This window comes from Varanus komodoensis, unplaced genomic scaffold, assembly GCF_004798865.1.
Source record: "Varanus komodoensis strain SLA01 unplaced genomic scaffold, ASM479886v1 scaffold24, whole genome shotgun sequence".
Lineage (NCBI taxonomy): Eukaryota > Metazoa > Chordata > Lepidosauria > Squamata > Varanidae > Varanus > Varanus komodoensis.
The window spans coordinates 9,920,063-9,941,502 of record NW_025335641.1 but is presented as its reverse complement, the minus strand read 5'-3'; the positions used below and the strand labels follow the sequence as shown (position 1 = coordinate 9,941,502).

The 21,440-nt window shown below is 42.6% G+C and overlaps 1 protein-coding gene across 5 annotated transcripts in view; it reads right to left on the bottom strand.

Moving 5' to 3' along the window:
* Window positions 1-21,440, bottom strand: part of DPYD (dihydropyrimidine dehydrogenase) — a 538,071-nt gene that overhangs the window by 15,430 nt on the left and 501,201 nt on the right. For all 5 annotated transcript variants that reach the window (XM_044432357.1, XM_044432358.1, XM_044432361.1 and 2 more), the window contains one exon: window positions 8,692-8,826. In XM_044432357.1, the coding sequence (XP_044288292.1) occupies window positions 8,692-8,826 (135 nt within the window). The remainder of the gene's footprint in view (window positions 1-8,691; window positions 8,827-21,440) is intronic.

Below are 21,440 nucleotides of genomic sequence, written 5' to 3'. Positions count from 1 at the left end.
GCCTTACTATGATCTAATCAAGAGGGGAAGAAAAATTATTATGTGTCAATTGTCTTACCAACAATTCTCCTCCCGTCCTACCCCCACCCAACCCAAATCTTTCAGATGTTTTATTTCAGCAGGAACCTCAACATTTGCCTTAAAATTTGGTTTGGCTGAAACCAATTTCACAATAGACAAAGCTTCCCTGTTGGATAATAGGAACGACTCTGCATGCTTCCAGATAGGAGGGGGTGATAGAAAATGTGTTGCATCAACATCTGCTCGCTCTGTTCATTCCTTTTGTAGTTCTGTAACTCATTCGGTTTCTTTCTCTTCCAAAAGCAGCAGCACGTGGTCCCTCTTGGAGGGAAGTAAGTAACCCTCGCCCACTTATATGCACCCAGTTTTAGGGTGTGCTTCCACTTTTGCATACTGGAATTTTCTACTGCACTTTATTGAATGTATACTTTTACTGTATATTTTACATTTTGATTAATTGTTGTGAACTTCCCAGACACCTTCAGCTACTGGGGGTGGGGGTATAAAAATAAAAGCAAACAGTGCTGGTGTGTAAAAAGAACTAATAAAGTAAGTTGTTCAGAACTTCTGAACGGGCTGTAGTCTGCATTTATTCCCTCCAATACCAAATGTCGTGTTACCATACTTTTTCTGTATATGGCAATTGTGTTCCCAATCACATCAGGTTTTCCTGTATGTCCCTCCTCCACCCAAAGAGTTTAACTTATCTTATTAAAATTTTTCTGTGCTTCCCTAACCAAATGTTTTACCTGGTGAGGAATCTCAACATTTGCCTTCATATACTGCTTATTGCTTTATGCAAAATGACCCACACAAGAAAATTTTGCATTGCCGTGTCTGTCTCTGTGTGTAGGGGTGGAGGACTTTCACAATGCCTTGGATATTCTGAACATGTAAGGCATTAAACATTCAAAAGTTCATCTGACTCAATTTTCAAGTGAAATGAAACTTAACAATATACTTTCTCTAAAAGCAGTCTTGCTGACTTTCCCTCAACTCACTCAAGATAGGTTACGAGACGGACCAGTTCCCTTAAGATGACAAGCAGGAACTGAGCATAGGGATGGGAACATGTTCAGACTGAAGAGAGAAAAAGAAAAAGAGGGATCTAGTCTTCCTAAATGGCGCAATATTCTGGCCACTGAATAGGTAAACTTTGCAGAGAGGCCAGAAGAGGAAAGGAGCTACAAGGTAAAACAATCATCCTGGTGGATGGAACAACAACATTATTAAACAGGGAAAACAGGTAACACTGGTCCCGAAGGGGGAAAATGAAGTTATGAGAAAAGCTCAAAAGCCCTGCAAGGAAGGAGGAAAAAAGAAAATAAATACCGAAATAATATAGGGAGACAGGAAGAAGAGTATTCAGAGGGTATATACAAATAAAAGGACTTTAAGAAAATAAAGCCACAAGTACTCTTCCGATGTCATGAGGAAATCAGATATTAAGGTAATAATATGAAACCTGGTGCCAAAGAACACCCCGATGGAGATAGTTTATTGCTCGCTAAAGTGTTTATTGTGTGCCAATTGGAAGAACAGAATGCGGAAAAGGCTGCTTGTCTTCAGCTGAATGTCATAAATGGTATGTGCATTCTAGTGCTAGTCACCCACAGTACAACGTGATAGCAATTTCCTAGTAATTCTGAAATAACTCAAGTGGAATAATCAGCAACAACAAACCCTGACACCTTTCCATCACTTTGTAGTGTCATGAGAAGAGAGGCAGGAACAGAAGACCACAGAGGTCTGGCAGATCAGCAGAAGGGGCAAGAAAGAAGGAGAGTTACATGTGGCCTTCGAGGCCCCAAACTCCAATTAAATTTGCTCTGATTATGAGAAATGAATTCAGACCTGTTAATTAATTCCTGTTCTATAGCCTCTTATGGAACGTTGAGCCACCATTTTGAACTTAGGGATGGAAAATAACTCTGCTTCCAGTAGGTGTAACTCTGGCATGAGTTCACCCCTGTTGGAGGCACTTGGTTGCCTGGAGTACCATTTATCAGCTTAGGGTCATAATTAGTATAGCAGTCTATCTGGATAGAGATAGCCCAGCTAAAATTATCCACGCTCTGGCAACCTCACATTTGGACTACTGCAATGCAAGTAATATGTGGGGCTGCGTTTGAAAATTGTTGGGAAACTTCAGCTAATCCAGTTAGTGAACAGAACTGCCCTCTTGGACCATATTATACCAGAGCTGCACTGGCTGAGAATCCATTTCCAAGTCCAAATCAAAATGCTGGTGTTAAAGCACAAATCTCTAAGTGGATGGGTCTAGATTACCTGAAAGACCATCACCTTTCATACACACCTGCCTAGACCTTCAGACCACTTCTCTGCATCCATGTAGAAACTGGGTTAGTGTTTTCTCAATAGGAGCCTCCATGGATATATTCCAGAATATTCTGGCAAGAGGGAAATAGTTTACTTAATGGTATGGAGAATTCCTGTTCAAAGACAGGAAAAGAAACCACAGGATTTCACTGGGTGTGCCCAGGCTGCTGGGTATAGCTAAAGTGCCACTCCCTGTTGGCTTCCTGGGCCAATTCATGGAGTTTAAGGGAGTTTTAGTTTTCAGGACTGTAGTATGGTCTGGATCTGGTACATCTCACCATTTGAATTCATGTGCCCTTTGAGATCATCTTATACCCTCTTCATATCCTCTGTCTATGGAAAATAAGGTCAATGTCACCTCCAGCAAGACCAGGTTTTTTTAAAATGTCCCAATAGGATGTCCTCCGTCTTGAATCTTCTCTTCCTCCCTTTCAGCCTTTATATGGCGGTACGGGGCCTATGCATTCAGAAGGAAATTGGGCATCACAAGGATCCCCTCCGTTTGCTGTATTAAGGTCTGTGTGAACTTGTTCTTTGATTTTAAATTGCTTCAAAAGTTGGTTATAAGACATCATGAGTTTCAAAAAAAGCATGCTAGTATGTTGTTGGTGAGAGGATTATTATTCTATTAAAAAGAAAGCAATTTAGATTTGTCCTATGTTAACACAATTTTGAAAAAACATCTTTGTAAACGTTTTCCTATTACCTCTATCCCTAATGTTCATTATTTTGAGATTTGGCGGTAGCTTTTGGTTCAAAAATTGACTTCTATTTTCATCTAGTAGTTCTGTTTTTTCCTAGCAACATTCTTACTAGTTGTATAATTGTGTGCGCGCGCGTGTGCGCACACACACGGTTATTTATTTTCCTCTCTCTTTCCTTTCTCGATTTCTGTGTGTCCTTTCACTCCTCACCATCTTTTCTCAATTCTCAGTTTCACCTGCCATGGCAAAGCTAGACTTCACTGAAACTGCAGGTGTTTTTCTCTCTGATGATTATATCAATATTTTCTCTGCAAGGAACAGAAAACTGTAAAACCCCTAAGGTGACAGAGCTTTTGAAAGCACCAGGCCCCATTCAGAATAAATAAATAAATAAAGTTGTTGGGAGTTTCCATGGCTGTAGAGGTTTTCCAGGAAAACAGAGAGAAGGCGGAAGTCACAATGATATCCGAGCAGAAGAACTTGAACTATTAGAATGATATGAACCACTGGCAGCTTGAGACAAGATAAACATGAGATTATAGACCCATTCAGTCATTTCCCTCTCACATGGTTAATAATAATCTTGTCCTGGAGCCAGCGGAAACAATGGCCTAAGGAGGTTGTGGGCTCTCCCACACTTTTGGCTCTGGCCTCTTGGCAGAGCGGCAGAGCAGCAGAGGCACAGGCTGGGAGAGAGGGCTGAGTGGCCAGGGGACTGGCGAAGGCAAGGGAGGAGCTGGGCAGCGGAGCAGAGGGCCAGGAGCAGCGGAGAGGAAGGGGGCGGGGCCAGAGAGGCTTGGGGGGGCAGGAGGGAGCAGGGGGCGGGGCCACCGGCCGGAGGGACTGATAAGGCTGCGCTTGGCCACTGCAAGCCCTCTTGGCTCTGGCCTCTTGGTGTCGTCCCTTGTCTGCGTCCCTTAGCTGCGGCCTGGGCTGTCCGGGGACTCCCTTCCCTGGGACGCAGAGGGTTTTTTTTTTTTTTTTGCTCCTCTCCTTGTTTTTTTTTTGGGGGGGGGTGCTGTGCTGTGCTTTGCTTTGTTTTTTCTCCAATTTAAGTTTATTTTATCCTTGTGGTCGTGTGTGAGTGGGTTTTGTCTGGGAGAACTGGGCGAGTGAGAGGAACTGCCGGACAGACAAGACAGGGGACCAAGGTAAGGTCTCGGAAGGGATCCCAATGGCAGACCAGGAGATGGCCTTTTTCGGGACTCACGGGTGTTGCTGTCCGCTGTGACAGCTGCAACATGTTCGCTTTTCTCCCCCAGGAGAGGCAGGGTTACACTTGCCCTCGGTGCAAGATGGTGACCCTGCTAGAGGAGGAGGTGAGGTGCCTGAGGGCCGAAAGAGGTCTCCAGGCCCCCCGGGAGCAGCCCCCTTCTGGACAGAGGGTTGAGGGAGAGGCCAGGGGAGGAGCAGCCACAAAGACATGGGGGTATGTCACCCACAGGAGGCCAGCATGGCCTCCTTCTTCTCCTGGCACCAATCTGGACCTGGGAAACAGGTTCTCTCCACTTGGGGAGGCTGGGGCTGATGAGGCCTCTGGGGACCAGCAGGACCCCCAGCCTGGGACAACAAGCGGCAAGGTGGCCGCTGCAGGAGAGGCGAGGGCCAGGGCACGGCCGCCCACCACCACCAGGAAGACACGGCGGTGCGTGATTGTTGTTGGGGACTCCCTGCTGAGGGGCACTGAGGCAGCGGTGTGCCGCCCCAACCTGGGCACAAGGGAGGTTTGCTGCCTGCCGCATCCGGCATGTGAAGGACAGAGTGGAGCGTCTTGTTCACTCTGGGGGTCACCAGTCACTCCTGGTGATCCATGTGGGCACAAACGACGTGGCCAGGCAGAGTGTGGTGGGGATCACCAGGGACTTCGAGGCCTTGGGAAAGAAACTCAGGGAGCTAAGGCCCAAGTGGCCTTCTCGTCAATCTTACTGGTCCAGGGATTTGGGCCAGGAAGGGACAGGAGGGCCTCCAAGGTGAATGACTGGCTTAGGGTGTGGTGCCCGAAGGAACGCTTTGGGTTCCTTGACCATGGCACTCGGTTTCTTGCCAATGGACTTCTGGCAAGGGACGGGTTAAACCTCACAAGGATGGGGAAAGGGTCCTTTGGAGATGCTCTATTGAGCTTCGTCCGGAAGATTTTAAACTGAGCTGGGGGAGGTGGGTTCAGGCCCCCCAGAAACGTGTCTGCACTGGACAAGTGTGGGGAAAGGATCAGGGCTGTGGGAGCAGGGTTTTAGAGGTACTGCAGGGACTGACAGGACTCCTACAGAGAGGGGCCAGGTATCAGGGAGGATGGGAGGAAGGAGGAGGCTGGGAACTCCAAGGAAAGGAAGCTGTGGAAAGGAGTTGAGGTGCATGTACACCAATGCTAGGAGCATGGGTAATAAGCAGGAAGAGCTTGAAGCTCTCCTGGGAATAGGAGGGTATGACCTGGTGGGAATCACAGAAACTTGGTGGGATGAAAGGCAAGTCTGGAATGTGAACATAGAAGGGTATCACCTTTTTAGAAAGGACAGGAAGGGAAATGGGTGGGGGCATTGCTTTATACATCAGGGAAGGGATAGGATGCAGTGAGATAGAATGCAGCACAGATGGGGATTCGGTAGAAGCAGTCTGGGTGAAACTTAGGGGTTTTGACAGGGAAAGAGACCTGACAGTGGGGGTATGTTATCGCCCTCCAGGTCAACTTGAGACCCTGGATGATGTCCTGACAGGCCAGATTCAAAGATATCTCGGGGGAGAGACACGGTAATTATGGGAGATTTCAATCTTCCAGATATTAGTTGGGAGACTCACTCGGCGGTGACAGCCAGGTCACGTCGCTTCCTAGAAGCTATAGAGGGAGGGTTTTTCACACAGAGGGTCTGAGAGGCGACGAGGGGGGGGAAACATCCTTGACTTGGTCTTGACCAATAGGGAGGAGCTGATAGATGAAGTACAGATTAGGGGAGCTCTGGATGCGAGTGATCACTCCATCCTTTGCTTTGAGATCAGGGGACTGGCGACGTGCAGCAGGTCGAGCACTAGAAAATGGGACTTCATGAGGGCCAACTTTGGCCAACAGAAGGTCAGACTGGGGAAAGTCTCCTGGGATAGGTTACTGGAAGGTAAGCGTGTTGAGGAGGGGTGGATAGCACTCAAAAGGGAGGTTTTGGAGGCGCAAGCCTTGACGATACCTCTAGTTAGTAAGGGGAGGCGGAGGAGAGTGCTGCCATGGATGCAAAAGGAGGTGGTTAGAGGGATTAGATGAAAGAGGAACCTCTGTAGGAAATGGGTATTGGGGCAAATAGACAAAAGGGTATACCAGGAGGAGGAAGCCCGTTGCAGAAGGATTCTTCACAAGGCTAAGGCTGATTACAAGCTGAGACTTGCCCAGAATATCAAGAGCAACAAAAAGGGCTTCTTTCAGCATGTAAATAGGAAGAGGAAGGGGAGACAAGTGGTGGGACCACTAAATAACGAGGAAGGAGATCCAGTGACTGATATGAGGGAACAGGCACAGATGCTAAATGACTATTTTGCCTCTGTGTTCTCCCCAAAGCAGGATGGGGGATATCCACATAGGAGATTAGATGAGGCTGGGGACTTAGGGGCACAGATTAGAGTCACCCGCCTTGAAGTTGAGGGGCTCCTAAGGGCATTGGACATTACAAAGGTGCCAGGCCCTGACGGGTTACACCTGAGAGTACTTAGAGAGTTGGCAGGGGTTCTCGCCCGCTGGCCTCCATTTTTGAGGCCAGCGGGCGTGAGAGAAGGATCTGGACAGACTATGGAAGTGGGCTGGAGACAACAGGATGGCGTTCAATGTGGATAAGTGCAAGGTCTTGCACTTGGGGCACAGGAACAGGTGTCATAAGTACAGGTTAGGGGACAAGTGGCTGGAAAGCAGCACTTGTGAAAGGGACCTCAGGGTGCTGGTTGACTGCAGGCTAAACATGAGTCAGCAGTGTGATGCGGTGGTCAAGAGGGCGAACGCCACCCTTGGTTGCATAGCCAGAAGTGTGGCTTCTAGATCGAGAGAGGTGTTACTACCACTCTATACGACTCTGGTGCACCCGCAACTGGGGTACTGTGCTCAGTTTTGGGCCCCTCATTACAGAAATGATATAGCCAGGTTAGAGTCAGTGCAGCGTAGGGCCACAAGGCTGGTGGCCGGTTTGCAGGGGATGGGGTGTGAGGCGAGAATGAGGGAACTGGGTGGCTTCAGCCTGGAGAAGAGGAGACTCAGAGGGGATCTGTTGGCGACATACAGGTATGTGAGGGGATGTCACATGGAGACGGGTAGAGGCCTGTTCTCCCCTGCAGAGGAAGACAGGACGTGCTCCAACGGAGCAAAGCTCAGGGAGCCAAGGTTCCATTTGGATGCCAGGAAGCACTTCCTGACAGTTGGGACCCTGAGGGTGTGGAATGGGCTTCCACGAGGGGTCGTTGAGGCCCCATCAGTGCGGGTGTTCAAGGATAGGCTGGACGTCCACATGGTGGGCATGTCGTGAGCGGAGCCGGCTGGTGCTGGAGGTCAGACTAGATGGCCCGGGAAACCCCTTCTGACTCGTTCTGCTTCTATGTTTCTATGTCATTCAAGAGGCAAATGGGCAGCCATCTGCAGGGGATGGTGTAATGTGGTGTCCTGCACCTGCAGGCTGGACCCGATGGCCTTCATGGCCCTTTGTAAATCAATGTATTTTTTGTATTTTTATATTTAATGGTAATTTATTATGTACTATTGTATTTCAATGTATTTTATCATGTTGTAAGCTGCCCCGAGGTTTCGGCAAGGGGCGGCATAGAAATGTTATAATAATAATAATAATAATAATAATAATAATAATAATAATAATAATAATAATAATATTGTTCTGTGATTCTATGAGAAGGGCCAGTATTCTCTGGCCCCAACTCTAGCATCCTTGGCAGCCCTCTCTGGACCTGCTGAATACATGCAGGCTCATCCTGTGATCTGGACCCCTAGTTATACCTCCCCCGAACAATCAAACAAGGGGAGGGATGCTCAAAGGGGTCTGCAAGTCCTGTAAGCCATCAACACCCCAGACAGAGCTGCCCTCTCTTATGTTCCAAGCAGCTGACATGGAAACAGGAGGGTCTGCTTCCTCAGGTAAGGGCTGGCACTCATCCGCTCTTTCACTGGAAAAGAACAGGCAATGCAGGTATTTCCTAGCTGTGTAAATTAACGTAGACTCATACAGGTGATCAAACTACCCCAAGGTGTTCCTCATCACAGGATAGCTTGGTATTCTGTACTGCCATACACATGGCAAGGTGAAATGGACTACGCATCTGGTATAGAGATGTGATAAAACAATCGACGTTAACCAAACCACAATCTAAAAATAGATGAGCTTCATTTTTCAAAAATAAGGTGCACTCATGCAAGGCTCGTGATCCATTTCCAGGAAAGCAGCATCATTAGGTAAAGCAGCGCATGCTATGCTAAGCGGCAGAGAAGTTTCCTCAAGGCTTGTAGGCCTCACTCAAGGCTTCTTTCACTGTGTAACAAACACAGCTGTTGATGCACTGACCCACTCTCATGTCATCGAAACAGAACAATATGCGCAAAAATGGTCATTGGTGACAGCTCCTCCTCTTGTGTGTGTCTTTCTAGTCTTCTTACCTTCACTGCCGGGATGGGCTTCTTTGGAACAAAGTATTTTTTCTTGGGCTGAGGAGGAGGGCTGCTCTGTTTCAACTTATTCTCCGCTATTATCTTCTTGCGTTGTTCAAGATAGGGGCCAAAACAGGGAAGTTTCTAAAAGAAAGAGGCAGTATATAATTATCACAGCACAGAAATGTAGATGAAAACATGCCATCAATTCCCCATTGAGGTAAACATCTTCCTCTTTATCAACCCCGCTCTACAGGGAAAGGGTGCAGCATGTAGAGTTTTCTCTGTCCCCACCATCTCCAACAACAAATTAACAAAATGGGTAAAGGAGGGGGTGTATTGGGTGTACCATGAGAAAAGGACAGGGTGTGGTGGGTTTGCTCTGCACTCATCATATCCAACAGCAGATGAGTGGATTGGCAAAATAAACATGTTTTATGTCACTTCCTCCTTGGAGAAGGGATGAGTCACTATGGATATGTGAAGAATCTGACAGTGGGGTAAAAACTGATGGATGGTCTCAAGTGAACCTCATAGAATCTGTGCTGGCACTGAGCTGATCTGAGGCGAGTTGAGCCAGCAAACAGACATGAGCAGTGATTTGCACCTTTAAAAAAACAAGGAAAATTTGCACAAAATTTGGAGTTTGTGCCTATGCATTCAGATGATTCCATACCTCTCATGTCAACTGCTACAATAGTAAGAGCAGTGATGAGAATCTAACAAGTTTGCCCTGATTGCACTAGAGACATGCATTTCTCAATTCTAAATTTGCACAAATATTTTGAGCAATTTTGCAGAAGCCAAAAGTGCCCCCGACTCAGCACTCTTTTGACTGTTGGGTTGACCAAGTGTCAAAGTCCACTAAGCTCAAACAAAATGAGTTTTCCAGTGTTGCACAGCTCTATAATTGTCGCTGACCTTTCCCACCACAATCGGCACGAGGTGGCACCATCACAACCCCTCATTTGCTCATGGACGTCTCCCACCCAGCTTGGAATGGAAGGGCATGGCAGTTAATCCGAGAAAAATGGAATGTGCTTAAACAGTGTGATGGAGAGTAGCAGAGCAAAGTGGAACTGCCCCAGGCCCACACATGAAATAAAGTCTTGTGCAGCCTGATTGTTGCTTTGAACATCTCGTGTTATCACCAGAGATGTTCTTGGAAGGTGACGTGTGCTGTCAGTGCTGCAGTGAAGGCTTCAGTATTTGAACACTAGAAACCAGACAATTTAGTAGCATGAAGAGATGCAAGACATCTCTAATACGACTTTCGTGAGTCCCAGTTATTCCATCATTCCGAAGATTGCTTCACCAAGGTTCTGTTGTGTATAAATGCAGGTCATTTTTATAAATAATTTAGATTCACCCTTTATAATTAAATAAGTTTAGTTTTATGCTGCAAGGAAAATCATGAAATAAACAGTTCTTGAACTTTGGGGACAAACCCAGTTTGCTTAACAGTCTACACTGGTCTCTTTTTACAGCTAATGGATTTGCCACAACTCTTTAAAAAGCATATGCTGAGATTATCTTGGCATGGTACTTAAAGGAATATTGGTTCTATTAATATAATGGCAGTAAGTTCCAAGCAAACGCTAGAAAGTGCTAATTTTATTCATTTCACTGTTTGACCTCACTGAACTTCTTAATCTTTAGCCTCTGGGCTTGCTTTCACATAATACACTAGTGGGGAAGAATAGTAAGCTCCAAATGCTGCCAGCCAGAAACCTAGGAATACTGGTTCCAATTTCTAGGCATGCCAGTTCCCACAGACTGCATGTCAATCTGATAAAGCCAGCTGCAGCTCAGGGAGATCATCACGCTCTCTGAACTAGCAAGTGGTGCCATGAATCAAAACTGGTTGATAGTGTTGGCTTCTTCCTGGAAAATGGAATATGCCCGTGGACAATTGGCTCCCCAACTTCATTGTAAGAAAACATTTAATCAAACAGAGCAAGCCAAGCCAAATCAGAATCATAAGAAAGCTCAATGCATCATAGGAAGAGTGTTCCAACAGACAGAACTTGAAAGAACTCCCACAAACAGAAAGGCTAGATGCAGTTCCCGTCTTTTCCTCTAATGTTTGGTTATATATACTAATGTATAATAAATTTATTGTTACTAATTTTGTAACCATACACCCAACTGAATAAGTAGGAGGTCACTGTTTCTCCCATATTAGATTCAGGAACTCATCTAAGCAAACTGATTCACATGTCAAAGGCACCAAACCAGAACTGGGCAATACAAAGTAACTATCTTTTGCTATTCTGAACTCCCAATTTGGCTCACAACTTATCAAAAACAAACAAACAAACAAACAACCAAACATAAATGTTTAAGCTAAAGACATTTAAACTTGGAAATCTAAAATAATGAAGATCTCTTGATGGAACAACAGGCACACCTAAGGAATCTTTTGATGGAACAACAGGCACACCTAAGGAATCTTTTGATGGAACAACAGGCACACCTAAGGAAACACCTATTTCCACAGTGCCATCATTCCAAACACTTATTGCCTTTAGCTTTCTTAAATTAACTTCAGAAGATTCTTCATGGCAAAATCAGCCTAAAGCCACAGCTTTAAAAGGGTGAGGCAAAATGAGCAGCAAAGGCCATGCAATATACAAACAGCCAGTACAACAATTCAGCTATGTTTTCTTTTCAAAGCAGAATAATCATGCACCTTTTCAAGATGGTAGCAGAAAAGCCAAATCGGCCTACTCAGCTGCATATTGAGGGCAGCTGACTTCTCAGTTTCTTGCTGGTTTGGCGCTGAAAGTCGAACATAGCATATTTTATAGCAGTTCCGCTGCCAGCAGAGGGGTGAGGCAGGAGACACGTATCTTGGTCAGGTTTGCCATACAGTAACAAGAAGTAGGTCATAATAATACTTAACATTTATTTGGCACTTCTGAATATTCAAAAGGCTCTGCTTGTTGCTGTGATCCTTATGACAGTCAGGCTATCGAGGTAGATCAACCTGATTTTCTCCAGCTAGAAGGTGGAGGGCTGAGGCTAGAAGAACATGGCTTGCTGAAGCCACCCAATGAGTCTACAGCAGAAACAAGAGTTGAGGTACAGACCTGGCAGTCCACAGCTCGGCCTCTTAACCACGGCACAATGAGGGGGCTGCCTGAACAGGTCCACAGAAATGATATCCACACGAGCCTGGAAGGACTGAATTTCTGGAACTAACTATGCCCAAAACATTTTCACAGGCATGCACTGCTGGCTTGCGCAAGTGAGGTGTGTATAGAGCAATGTCCATGGAGTAGGTATGTTTTATTGCAGCAATGACAGAAGATTTTGTAACATGTGAAACCATCTCAGTGTCAAATCTGGCAGATGTTGGTTTCAAGTGTTATAGCACAGGGTTCCCACCAACTCTTTTTTTTTTTTATCTGAAAGCAAATCTTCTGCATGAGGCTTCCAAAAGCACCTTGTAACTGATGAACTGTACAAATCTCCAGCAACCATGTGGTGTTTGTTTCAGTATTTCTCAGGGGATTCATCATTGATGAATTTGTTCTCACTGGATAAGCTAAATCCTACTCATTTAAAGATAGCAGTATCTACCAGTAGAACTGTTTCTATCTAGATATAAAAGCATTAGGCTGCCAATAGAGAACTGACAACATAATGAATCAACAATGAAACCTTAAGCCTGCAAAGCTTTAAGGTGAATAAGCCTGTTTTGATTATAATTTATTCACAGATCAATCTAAAGCCAATTGAGCATATTATGAACTAGAGAAGAGGCTGGTTTCCTAATAGAAACAGTTGCCAGGTGTCTTTGTTTTTAAATTACTGTAATATTTCTACATACAAGAAATAGTGCTTGTATTAGAGGAAGGGAAATATATGTGACCAGAACTATGACAAATGCACATTTAACAAAAGAAGAAGAAGTAGTAGTAGAAAGGATGAGAACAAGGGAAGGAAGGAAAGCATGCATGCACTAATACATTAGCAAAAACTAATGCAGAGTATAGAGATGGCCAGAGATTTTCACCACTTCCAAGGTTTAGTACTTTAGAGAGTCTGGAAAATGCCCACACATGCACACACATGCAAGGACTGAGGAAGCGAGAAGGACAGGAGGGCATGACATAGGCCTAGATGGAAGACTTCGGAAGGAAGGGAAAAGAGAGAAAGGAGAGCAGATCCTTAGCATGTTTGCACGTTCTGCTTTCAGATCTTTTCATGATATGTCAAGGAAGCAGCATGGCTTTCAAATATTAATTTTGGTATTTTTTAATATGTAGAATTCTGCCCCATTTTATTGTTTAGAATAATAGCTATTCAGTGTGGAGAACTAGGAAGTGGCTTGAAACATGAGGATGGGAGATGGAGGTTCCCTTTGACCTCCTTAAATGGCACAAGCTGAGGGACAGGTGAACAGCTGTACCTTCTTGCTTCTGCTTCTTAAATGGACACTGTTATAGAAATAGTTTTCCCTGGGGTAAGGATAGTTATGACCCTCAGAAAAGACACTGTCGTGTTTCTGTAGGGTGGGTATTTGACATTTCAGTGGGTTCCAGTGCCCTCCAAACTGTTTTGATTACCCCCAATGCACAGTAGTGTTTTGAAAATGGCAGCTTGTATGCATGCTAACTGAAAGCTGGATTCAAGATCTGCCTTCTGCAAGAAAAAGAAACCTTTTATGAAAGAAAGGGGTTCATCTGAGGAAGGTCTCTCCCCTTGATCATTGGAGTTCACCCCCACTACAGTCCATTCAGCAGGGCCTCCTGACTATGTGGCAGTTTAATGAAGTTTGGGGTGGGGGTGAAAAAAAATTCTTCAAAACTCTAACAAGTACAATTTTTCTGTTTTGTTAAAAGGACCGGAGATGAAAGTGTTATGTATACCAGGGAAAAATACTTTACATTGCTGTAAACTGCCCAGAGAGCTTTGGCTATGGAGCAGTATAAAATAAATAATAATAAATATTCTATTAAATAAACACAACAATAAATATTTGAGTCAGAGGAAAGATACAATATAACCTGAACCCTATTCAGACATTCTTATTTTGTGTTTTTGCCACATACATTGCCTTGTATGTGTAGAGCCAAACTTCTGAAGAGGTTGAGCCTTCTGTATCCATAGAGTGGTGCACTGCATATATAGATGACAGCAGAAGCAATGCGGGACTAACCTATCGAAGGTTTCCCACATTTTGGTGTTAATAGCAATGGGTTGCCCAATGGAAGGGGTGCCACCTCCACAAATTGGTGGCTGTGGTGGTAGAAAACTCTAAGAAAGAGGTATTCATTTCCAGAGGGGCTGCTGTGGGAAGGAACAGATGTGTAAATCCAGCTGAAGGTTCCGTCATGTAATATTTTGCTTGGACCTTCCATGTTGGCTGCAAAGCATACTGATCAGATAGGTAAAATCTAAAAAGAGCAACAGAGAAACTTAACAGTAAAACATTCCATCTCTCTCCTGTGCCAATCACAATAACAGCTATGAGTAAATTCACTGTGTCATATTGTTCTAGTTCTATTTATCCATTTCCTTTGTTCTGTTCAGTCAATGAATCATCATATAATTTTTTAAAAGAATGGAATTCAATTAAAGTTTGCTACACTGTACGCTTCAACTTTACTTTTTGCTTTAAAGGAATTCTCTGTGCGGGCTGCACTGTTTGCATCCTTGCTTTCATTTTGCTTTGTGCTGATATTGTACAAGGGGCCCCAATGCATGAGACCTCTTGGCCTCTGCCTTCTAAGCTAATTTGCTTTCATGTGCATCCCATTTCATCTGTCTGTCCTTTAAACTAAGTTATCATAAATACAAGCGCTCACTACACTTGGGAGAACTGGCTACAATACAGTGTCAGAAATGGATTTACCTAGACATTATTTCATTAGTTCATGGAATAGATCATTGCTAGCTTGGTCACTGAAATTTGCAGAAAGGGAAGAAGTGGAAGTTTCTGCTCCTGTAGGCATTTTGAGTGAACATCGGGGGTGTTCATGTATTATATTTTGCCTACAGAATCCCAGAGGAAGTAAAAAGAGTGTTGAAGAGATTAATGACATTCTATAGGAGGCTGGGTATTCCTTCAGGGGGTATTCCATTTTTGGTTGGGCAAAAAAGAACGTGGTCTTTTCTCTATTGAGAACTTTTGTTCCTATTACCAGGATTCTTCTTGTCCACAACATTCCTTGGGCAGTTTGTCTAATGAAATCTCAACATTTGCCTCAAAATTTTGGTTTGGCTGAAAGTTAGCATCAGCTCTATCAGCAACATTGCTGTTCTATTAATGACTATACTCTTCTCTGTTGTTTGGGTTTCACATGGTTCTCTTCATCTGGTTTCTTTGTCCTCTTTGAAACATAAAAATATTTGAGGAATTATTTTTTGCTACATTTGTGTGGATACGGTCTCCTTATTATGAAATATGCACCACAAAAAGGGGACTTAAACACAGTTCTGTTATTCAAATGCTTGATTAGCAAAAATGCCAAAATGAATGATACCCCTGTGGTAGGAAGTAGGAAGGCATTGAGAATGGAGAATAACCGATAAAAATTTCAGCACATTACTGTGCTACTTCATGAACATCTGGCAGTCTGTCACTTAATAGACAATAACATCTTCTCCAAACAGAAGAGACTTGAATACATCAGGGATTCCTTCCGCTCTGACTGTGCTCTATGCAGGCTGCAATCCTATGCATATTTACCTGGGAGTAAGTCTCAGTAAATCCTAGGATTGCATTGAGTAGTACCTGCTTTCTGTTATTTTCATAGATTATCATATTTATGACACTGTGAAGTGGATGGCTTTCTACTTATGTTCTAACCAGAACATGAAAAGAAATTAAAACATTGGCAAGCACTTTGTCTTCAGTTTGTTAGGCACGTGTAAGAAAGGACTCCCCACCCATTTGTGTAATGAAATTCTGACAGCTTAGTGGACTAAGCTGTAATGAAGATGACAGCTGCCTTTCTATTACTAAATACCTAACATACTAACAAATGCGTTCTGCTTTCCTCTTCCCTTAAGAAGCAGAGAAACACTCTGCTTCCATGCTGGCAAAGTTTATAACAGCAGTACTATGAAACTTTGGATGTTTTCACAACTGATTCTTATAATCTTCTTCTCTTCTGTAAACAAAATGATACTTGTTTAGTCTTAAAATTAGCCATCAACAATTTTCTCCCTTACATATAACTATTTTCAGAAACTATATATTCCAGACTCGGAGGGAATGATCTTACGACCTAGACGTTGACTGAGGGACTATAAAATATTTTGGATTCCCGCCTCTGAGCTGAGTCTCAGTTGGTCTGCATTGCCACTGTTATCTCTCCCAGATCAGAGATAATACCAGGGGTTCCCTTCAGGAAGGGATCTTCCATGGCACGTGACTTGTAGTCCAACCCAACTGTTGGAAAACCCCTAGCAGGGTCCACAGAGCAGATTGGTTCACTAGCAGTGGTTCTGCACTCCTGTACTACAGACCTCAGTGAGACTTAAATATACTGTAGCTTTGCACTCTACTTCTTATACTAGAGAAAATAATAAAACTGGTGCCCTGGAGGCAATGAAGAGGAGCTAAATGATTCCTCAGAGGGACCTAACATGTGGACAGTGGGCAAGGCTGGTCTGTGTGGCTCTGAGAATAAGTGGTCACCCATCTGAACCTATCCACCCATCAACATAGTGAAGGCATTGACTATTCTGAGAGCTGTTTTGGATGCCTCTCTGGCCAAAAAACCTTTGAGGTTTTTCAAACTGGTACTACTCACACTATCCTTCTAATATAGACAGATGAATCAAGAATATGACTCTTTCTATTCTGTGTCTGTCTCCTAAAGCCCATGCTAGCCATTCAAAGCTTTGCCTTCTAGCTGCAGCAGGCTGATTCCTTTGGCACCAAAAGGCCTGTTGCTGATACAGTGCAAGTTAATTTATTGAAGGGCTTACCATTCCCTTTGGTTCTGATCCCAAGTTATAAAGAAAAATAATTTAGCTTTGTAAAGTGTCCTTCATGCTCCATGCTCACCAAACCCCTTTATATTACAGCAATGATTTAAATTGTATAAAGAGAAAATGGCACTACTGGCTAACTTACAGAATCATGAAAACCACTGACTTTATTTATTTAAAACATTTATAACCTGTCTTTTACATAGCCTCAGGATGGCGTACAGCAATAAATTATTATCCAGTAATGTAAGTTCCAGGTGCTCCCAACAACAACAATGGCAACAACAACCTACAAAAATAACCACACCTTCAACTTTTGATCTGTGCTTCAAACACAATGATCCAACATCACATTCAGTTACTTGCAACATGAACTATGTGGGGATGCCTTTAAGGAGCGACTCACATCTTCAGCTAACGCAAAACATGGTGCTATTCATTTTAGAGACAATGACCTGGTTCTTACAGTGTAAGGGTTCATGGCAGGTTGTCACCCTTGTTTGTTTCAGGGTGGCTTGTCATGATGTTTGAACTCATTGTGGTTTGTTATTCATGTGTAAGCAGTCAGAGCACCCATGGTTTGTTTTCAGAGTGGCTTCTAACTACCAGCAGGCCTAACATAGCTTCTCGAAAAGACTTACAGAGTGGTCTGATAAGAATGCTGAAAACCTTAGTTGCTCTATGCCATCTGCCTTGTAATCTGATTAAGCAATAAAAAGGAAGTCAATTTACTCCTCTATTTTCTGATGTAGAAAATGCCACATGAGACCTTTGAAAATTCCACCATGGAGCTTTTCTTCTGACCTTGTACTAAGTCACCCAGAGTTTTCTTCAGTGTGCGAAATGTTCCACATCCTTCGTAATGGCTTCCTCTTCTTTCCTTACGGTAGATATGTGCTACAACGTATGGAGGGCAATCCTTTACTTGGCTGTTCAAGGATCATAGAATCACAGAACAGTAGTGTTGGAAGGGGCCAAGAAAGCCATGGGGTCCAACCCCTGCTTTGCACCATCCCACTCAGATGAATGGATAGGCCTTTCTTGGATGGTGTGCTCATCTGAAGTGCTGCCTAGTCCAAGTCCAGCTTAAAGATAGCAAAACTTTAAGAAGAGAGATCAGCAGGTCCCCAATGCTGCCCACCAACAATTATCATCTTCACGGTAAAGAGAGCAGGTCACCTAGTTATGCCCCTCCCCACTAGGGTGAGTTATCGAACATTTCTATTAGTATAAATTACTGTAGACCATTTATATAGAAGTAATGGGTCTCTTATTCTCTCTTTTTTAAAGAGAGTACAGTAGCTACCCTATTTCTTCTTGATCTTAATGTATTAAGTTTTTCTTGAGTGACAGTTTTTGTTCTTTGGGGTGGCCTTTTGAAAGAGGAACAACAGGCGACAAAACAGTCCTTAGATGCTCTGAGACACACGCTTCATACCTTCAGCTACACTGGAAACAAACCACAAACAACAACAGACCAGCTTCTAGAAGGAACTGGTGATTTACTGCCAGTACGTGCAGTTTTGGTATGTGCATAATTCTGTGCGTACCCACTTTCTATATGCCTTTGGAAATGCAAAGGAAATTTTTTTTTAGCATTTTTGGTTTTCTTCCATGTAGGATGCATTTGTATTTTCTAAAATCTATGTGCTCTGCATAGATTAGGTTCTGAGCTGCATTGTAAATAGCAAATCTCTTTGATAAATCTAGAAATAAACTTCCCCTTCTCCTGGATCATATAACTCTCCCTGTGTTATACTAATAGATTACATAAATGCAAACCATTGCTAATAATTCCTAAATAAACCTTCCACTTCAAATTCACTGTAATCCATCTCTTATGTCAGATGAACTGTGGTACTTTATCCTCCTTACCGCAAAGGCTATAACGGTTCTCCTTATTCATCTCTCATACACAGTAATCCTTCTACCTCAACTTTACAGATTTCTAATTTAAATGTAAAATATTCATGGCAGACAAAGGAGCCCTAGTCTAAACAACAGCTCTTATACCTAATACAAAGGATTCTGACATTGTCTTTACCTAATCTTTTTAATAAAATAAAAACCCCACAGGCTACATAGTGATTTTATTCATCAGGATGATTATCTGTATTTTTGTGTGCAGCAATACAGACTTTAAGAACAGCAATTAGGAAAAATCTTGAAACGGCAACAAGGGTAAAACATTCTTGCAGAATTATTGTAAAGGGGTCTTTATGTCTGTCGTCTTATTCTGTAGGACCATATGCTACCCCGAGGGCTTCAATTCCACCTGATTTTTTTATTTTATTTTATTCATGTGCTGGGCACAGCCTCACACACTTTAAAAGGGGATTAGATAAATTCCTTGAAGAGAGGGCTACCAAAAGCTATTAGCTAAGAATCATAAGTAAAGAAAGCCTTCCTGTTTGGAGGCAGTAAATCTCTGAATTTGACTTTCTAGTGGGTGGAAAGGGGCAAATCGCCTTGCAGGGATTTTCTCTCACATCCTCTGTGTAGGTTCTGAAATTATCTATTTAGCTACTGTTGGAAACAGAACTGTGAACTTGATTGGGGTGAGGACAGAAGTATGTATATGGCCCAAGGGCCATGTGTTGCCCACCTCTGGACTAGATAGACTTGGAGTCTCATCCAACAAATATTTTATGGACTTTTATTTACCTAAACAAATACACAATTGTGAGCCCCTGTGGTGATCCTCGATAGAGTTTTAATGACTTTCCCCCCAGTGTTCAGGAATGCTTCATTTAAAAATTGTTTGTGCTACAGATTTGCAAGACCAGGTGATATAAATTATTTCTCTTATAGAAGCATATTGAAGAGTTAATTGCAATTCAGAAGAAATGCATCCCCATTCAGCAATTTACAAGGTATAAGAGACATGCAGCTCTGTATTTAAAGAGCTAATAGATGGTGTTATGGTTGTGCAGGGATCTGAGCATGTTCTTTGCTCACTTCTACCTTCTTAGCTTCAGAGGATCATGAATTAGCATGGGGGACAACTAAATATATATCTACTGGTTTTGTTTTGTTTGATTTTTAAACTAAGCCACATGCTGAAGGCACAAGGCAAGTAACAGATGCTGGGAGAGAATTATAGGACAGATGGCCTCCCAGGTTCATAAGGCTAAGATCTTTAGGGTTTTAGAAGTCAAAATCAACACCTTGATGTTTGGATACAATAATACAATTTTCTTTGATGGCTTATAGGAAGCACATTTTTTCCCTTGGAAATGTTGAGTTGTTCTTAAATTATATTATATTGTTGGCTCCTATTCTGATTTGTTCTTTCATAACCAGCACATTTTCTAAATTAGAGCCATCTAGCATGTCTTTCATAAAATTACCCTTTTGTACCCCAATATAGTTGCATGAAATGTGCAGTACAACGGGAAAGAAGACACATTCAAGGTGGATTTCAACAGCATTTCTAATCATCTATTGGATTTCTTACTCTCTTTTCTGTTAATGATAGAAAGATACAAGGTAACTTACAACAAGGTAACTTAAAACATATAACATTTTAAAGAAAAAACCCTAAACAGAATTTTTACTAAAAACTATGACCCCATGAAAACCAAAACACCTGTTTTTATTGTAAGACTTTAGTAGCTTGATGGTATATAAAAACTTTAAACAAATACACACCCCAGGTAAATAAACTAAACTTAAAAAAAATAATTTAGTGTATTAAAAAGCCAAACGATGCCTTGAGATAGAAGAATGTCTTTGCTTGGCACCAAAAAGATGAGTGTTGGTTGCAGGCAGACTTCACTAGGAAGATCAATTTTGTGGTTTTCCAAACATAACATAACATAACATAAAATATGAAAACATAATAAAAGGGTACATCAAAGCCTAGACAGTTTAAATAATGGAATAAAAAGTTTCTTTTAAATAAAAGTCAGCTGCAGTACAAATATCTGAAAATGTACTACTGAAGACATAAAAAGTATGGAATAATAAAATAGCCTTCACCTGTTGCTAAAAAGACAACTGGCTGGATGCTAGGTTAGAGCTGCTGGGGAAGTCATTCCACATTTGGGAAAGTACCAGTGAAAAGATCCTCTCTCCTTAGAAGCCACACAACTCACATCCTTAGGTTGGCAGAGGTCTTCTGAAGACATATGGACAACCAGCTAGCTTTGCTTCATAGCTAGTGCTGCACTTTCAAAGTTCCAAGTCTTTCATCAAGTTTAAAAACTTTTAGGGTATGAGTCTATGCCCTTTCAGCAAGCAGGGTGGGAAGCAGGCTGGTAGGCCTTTTTTCTGTCTAGACTTCCATAGGATCGTGCCCTTTGAAATCTATATAAATACAATTTAAAAGGATTAAAAAGATGCTAAATCATCCCAGTCTGATATGTCATTACAAAGATCATACAATTCAAATCATGGATGGAATAATAATGGCTGTGGCTCCTAAATGAGAGCAAATGTTTCCTACAGCAGTTTTGAAATGTGAAGGCCTCGATTTCAAGATGATAAAATGATGCTATATTTACATGTGACAGTGAGATAAAGAAAGACATATTATAATAGAGTTTCTTTATTTCTTCAAATAACTAAACGTCTTCTTTATCTAACCATCACTGGCCAGATCTATCTTGATCTTCCATGGAAAGACATCCTCTAAAAACTGCATTTACTGTTCAAATACCTCCAATATGTGAACCAAGGAAAGGATACAGATCTTTGCTTCCTTACAGAGTAAGTCACACTGAACTTATTTCTGAGTAAAAGTGTACAGGAGTGTGCCAATGAGTTCATACAATTTATTAACCAACAGTGATCTACGTTTTGAATAA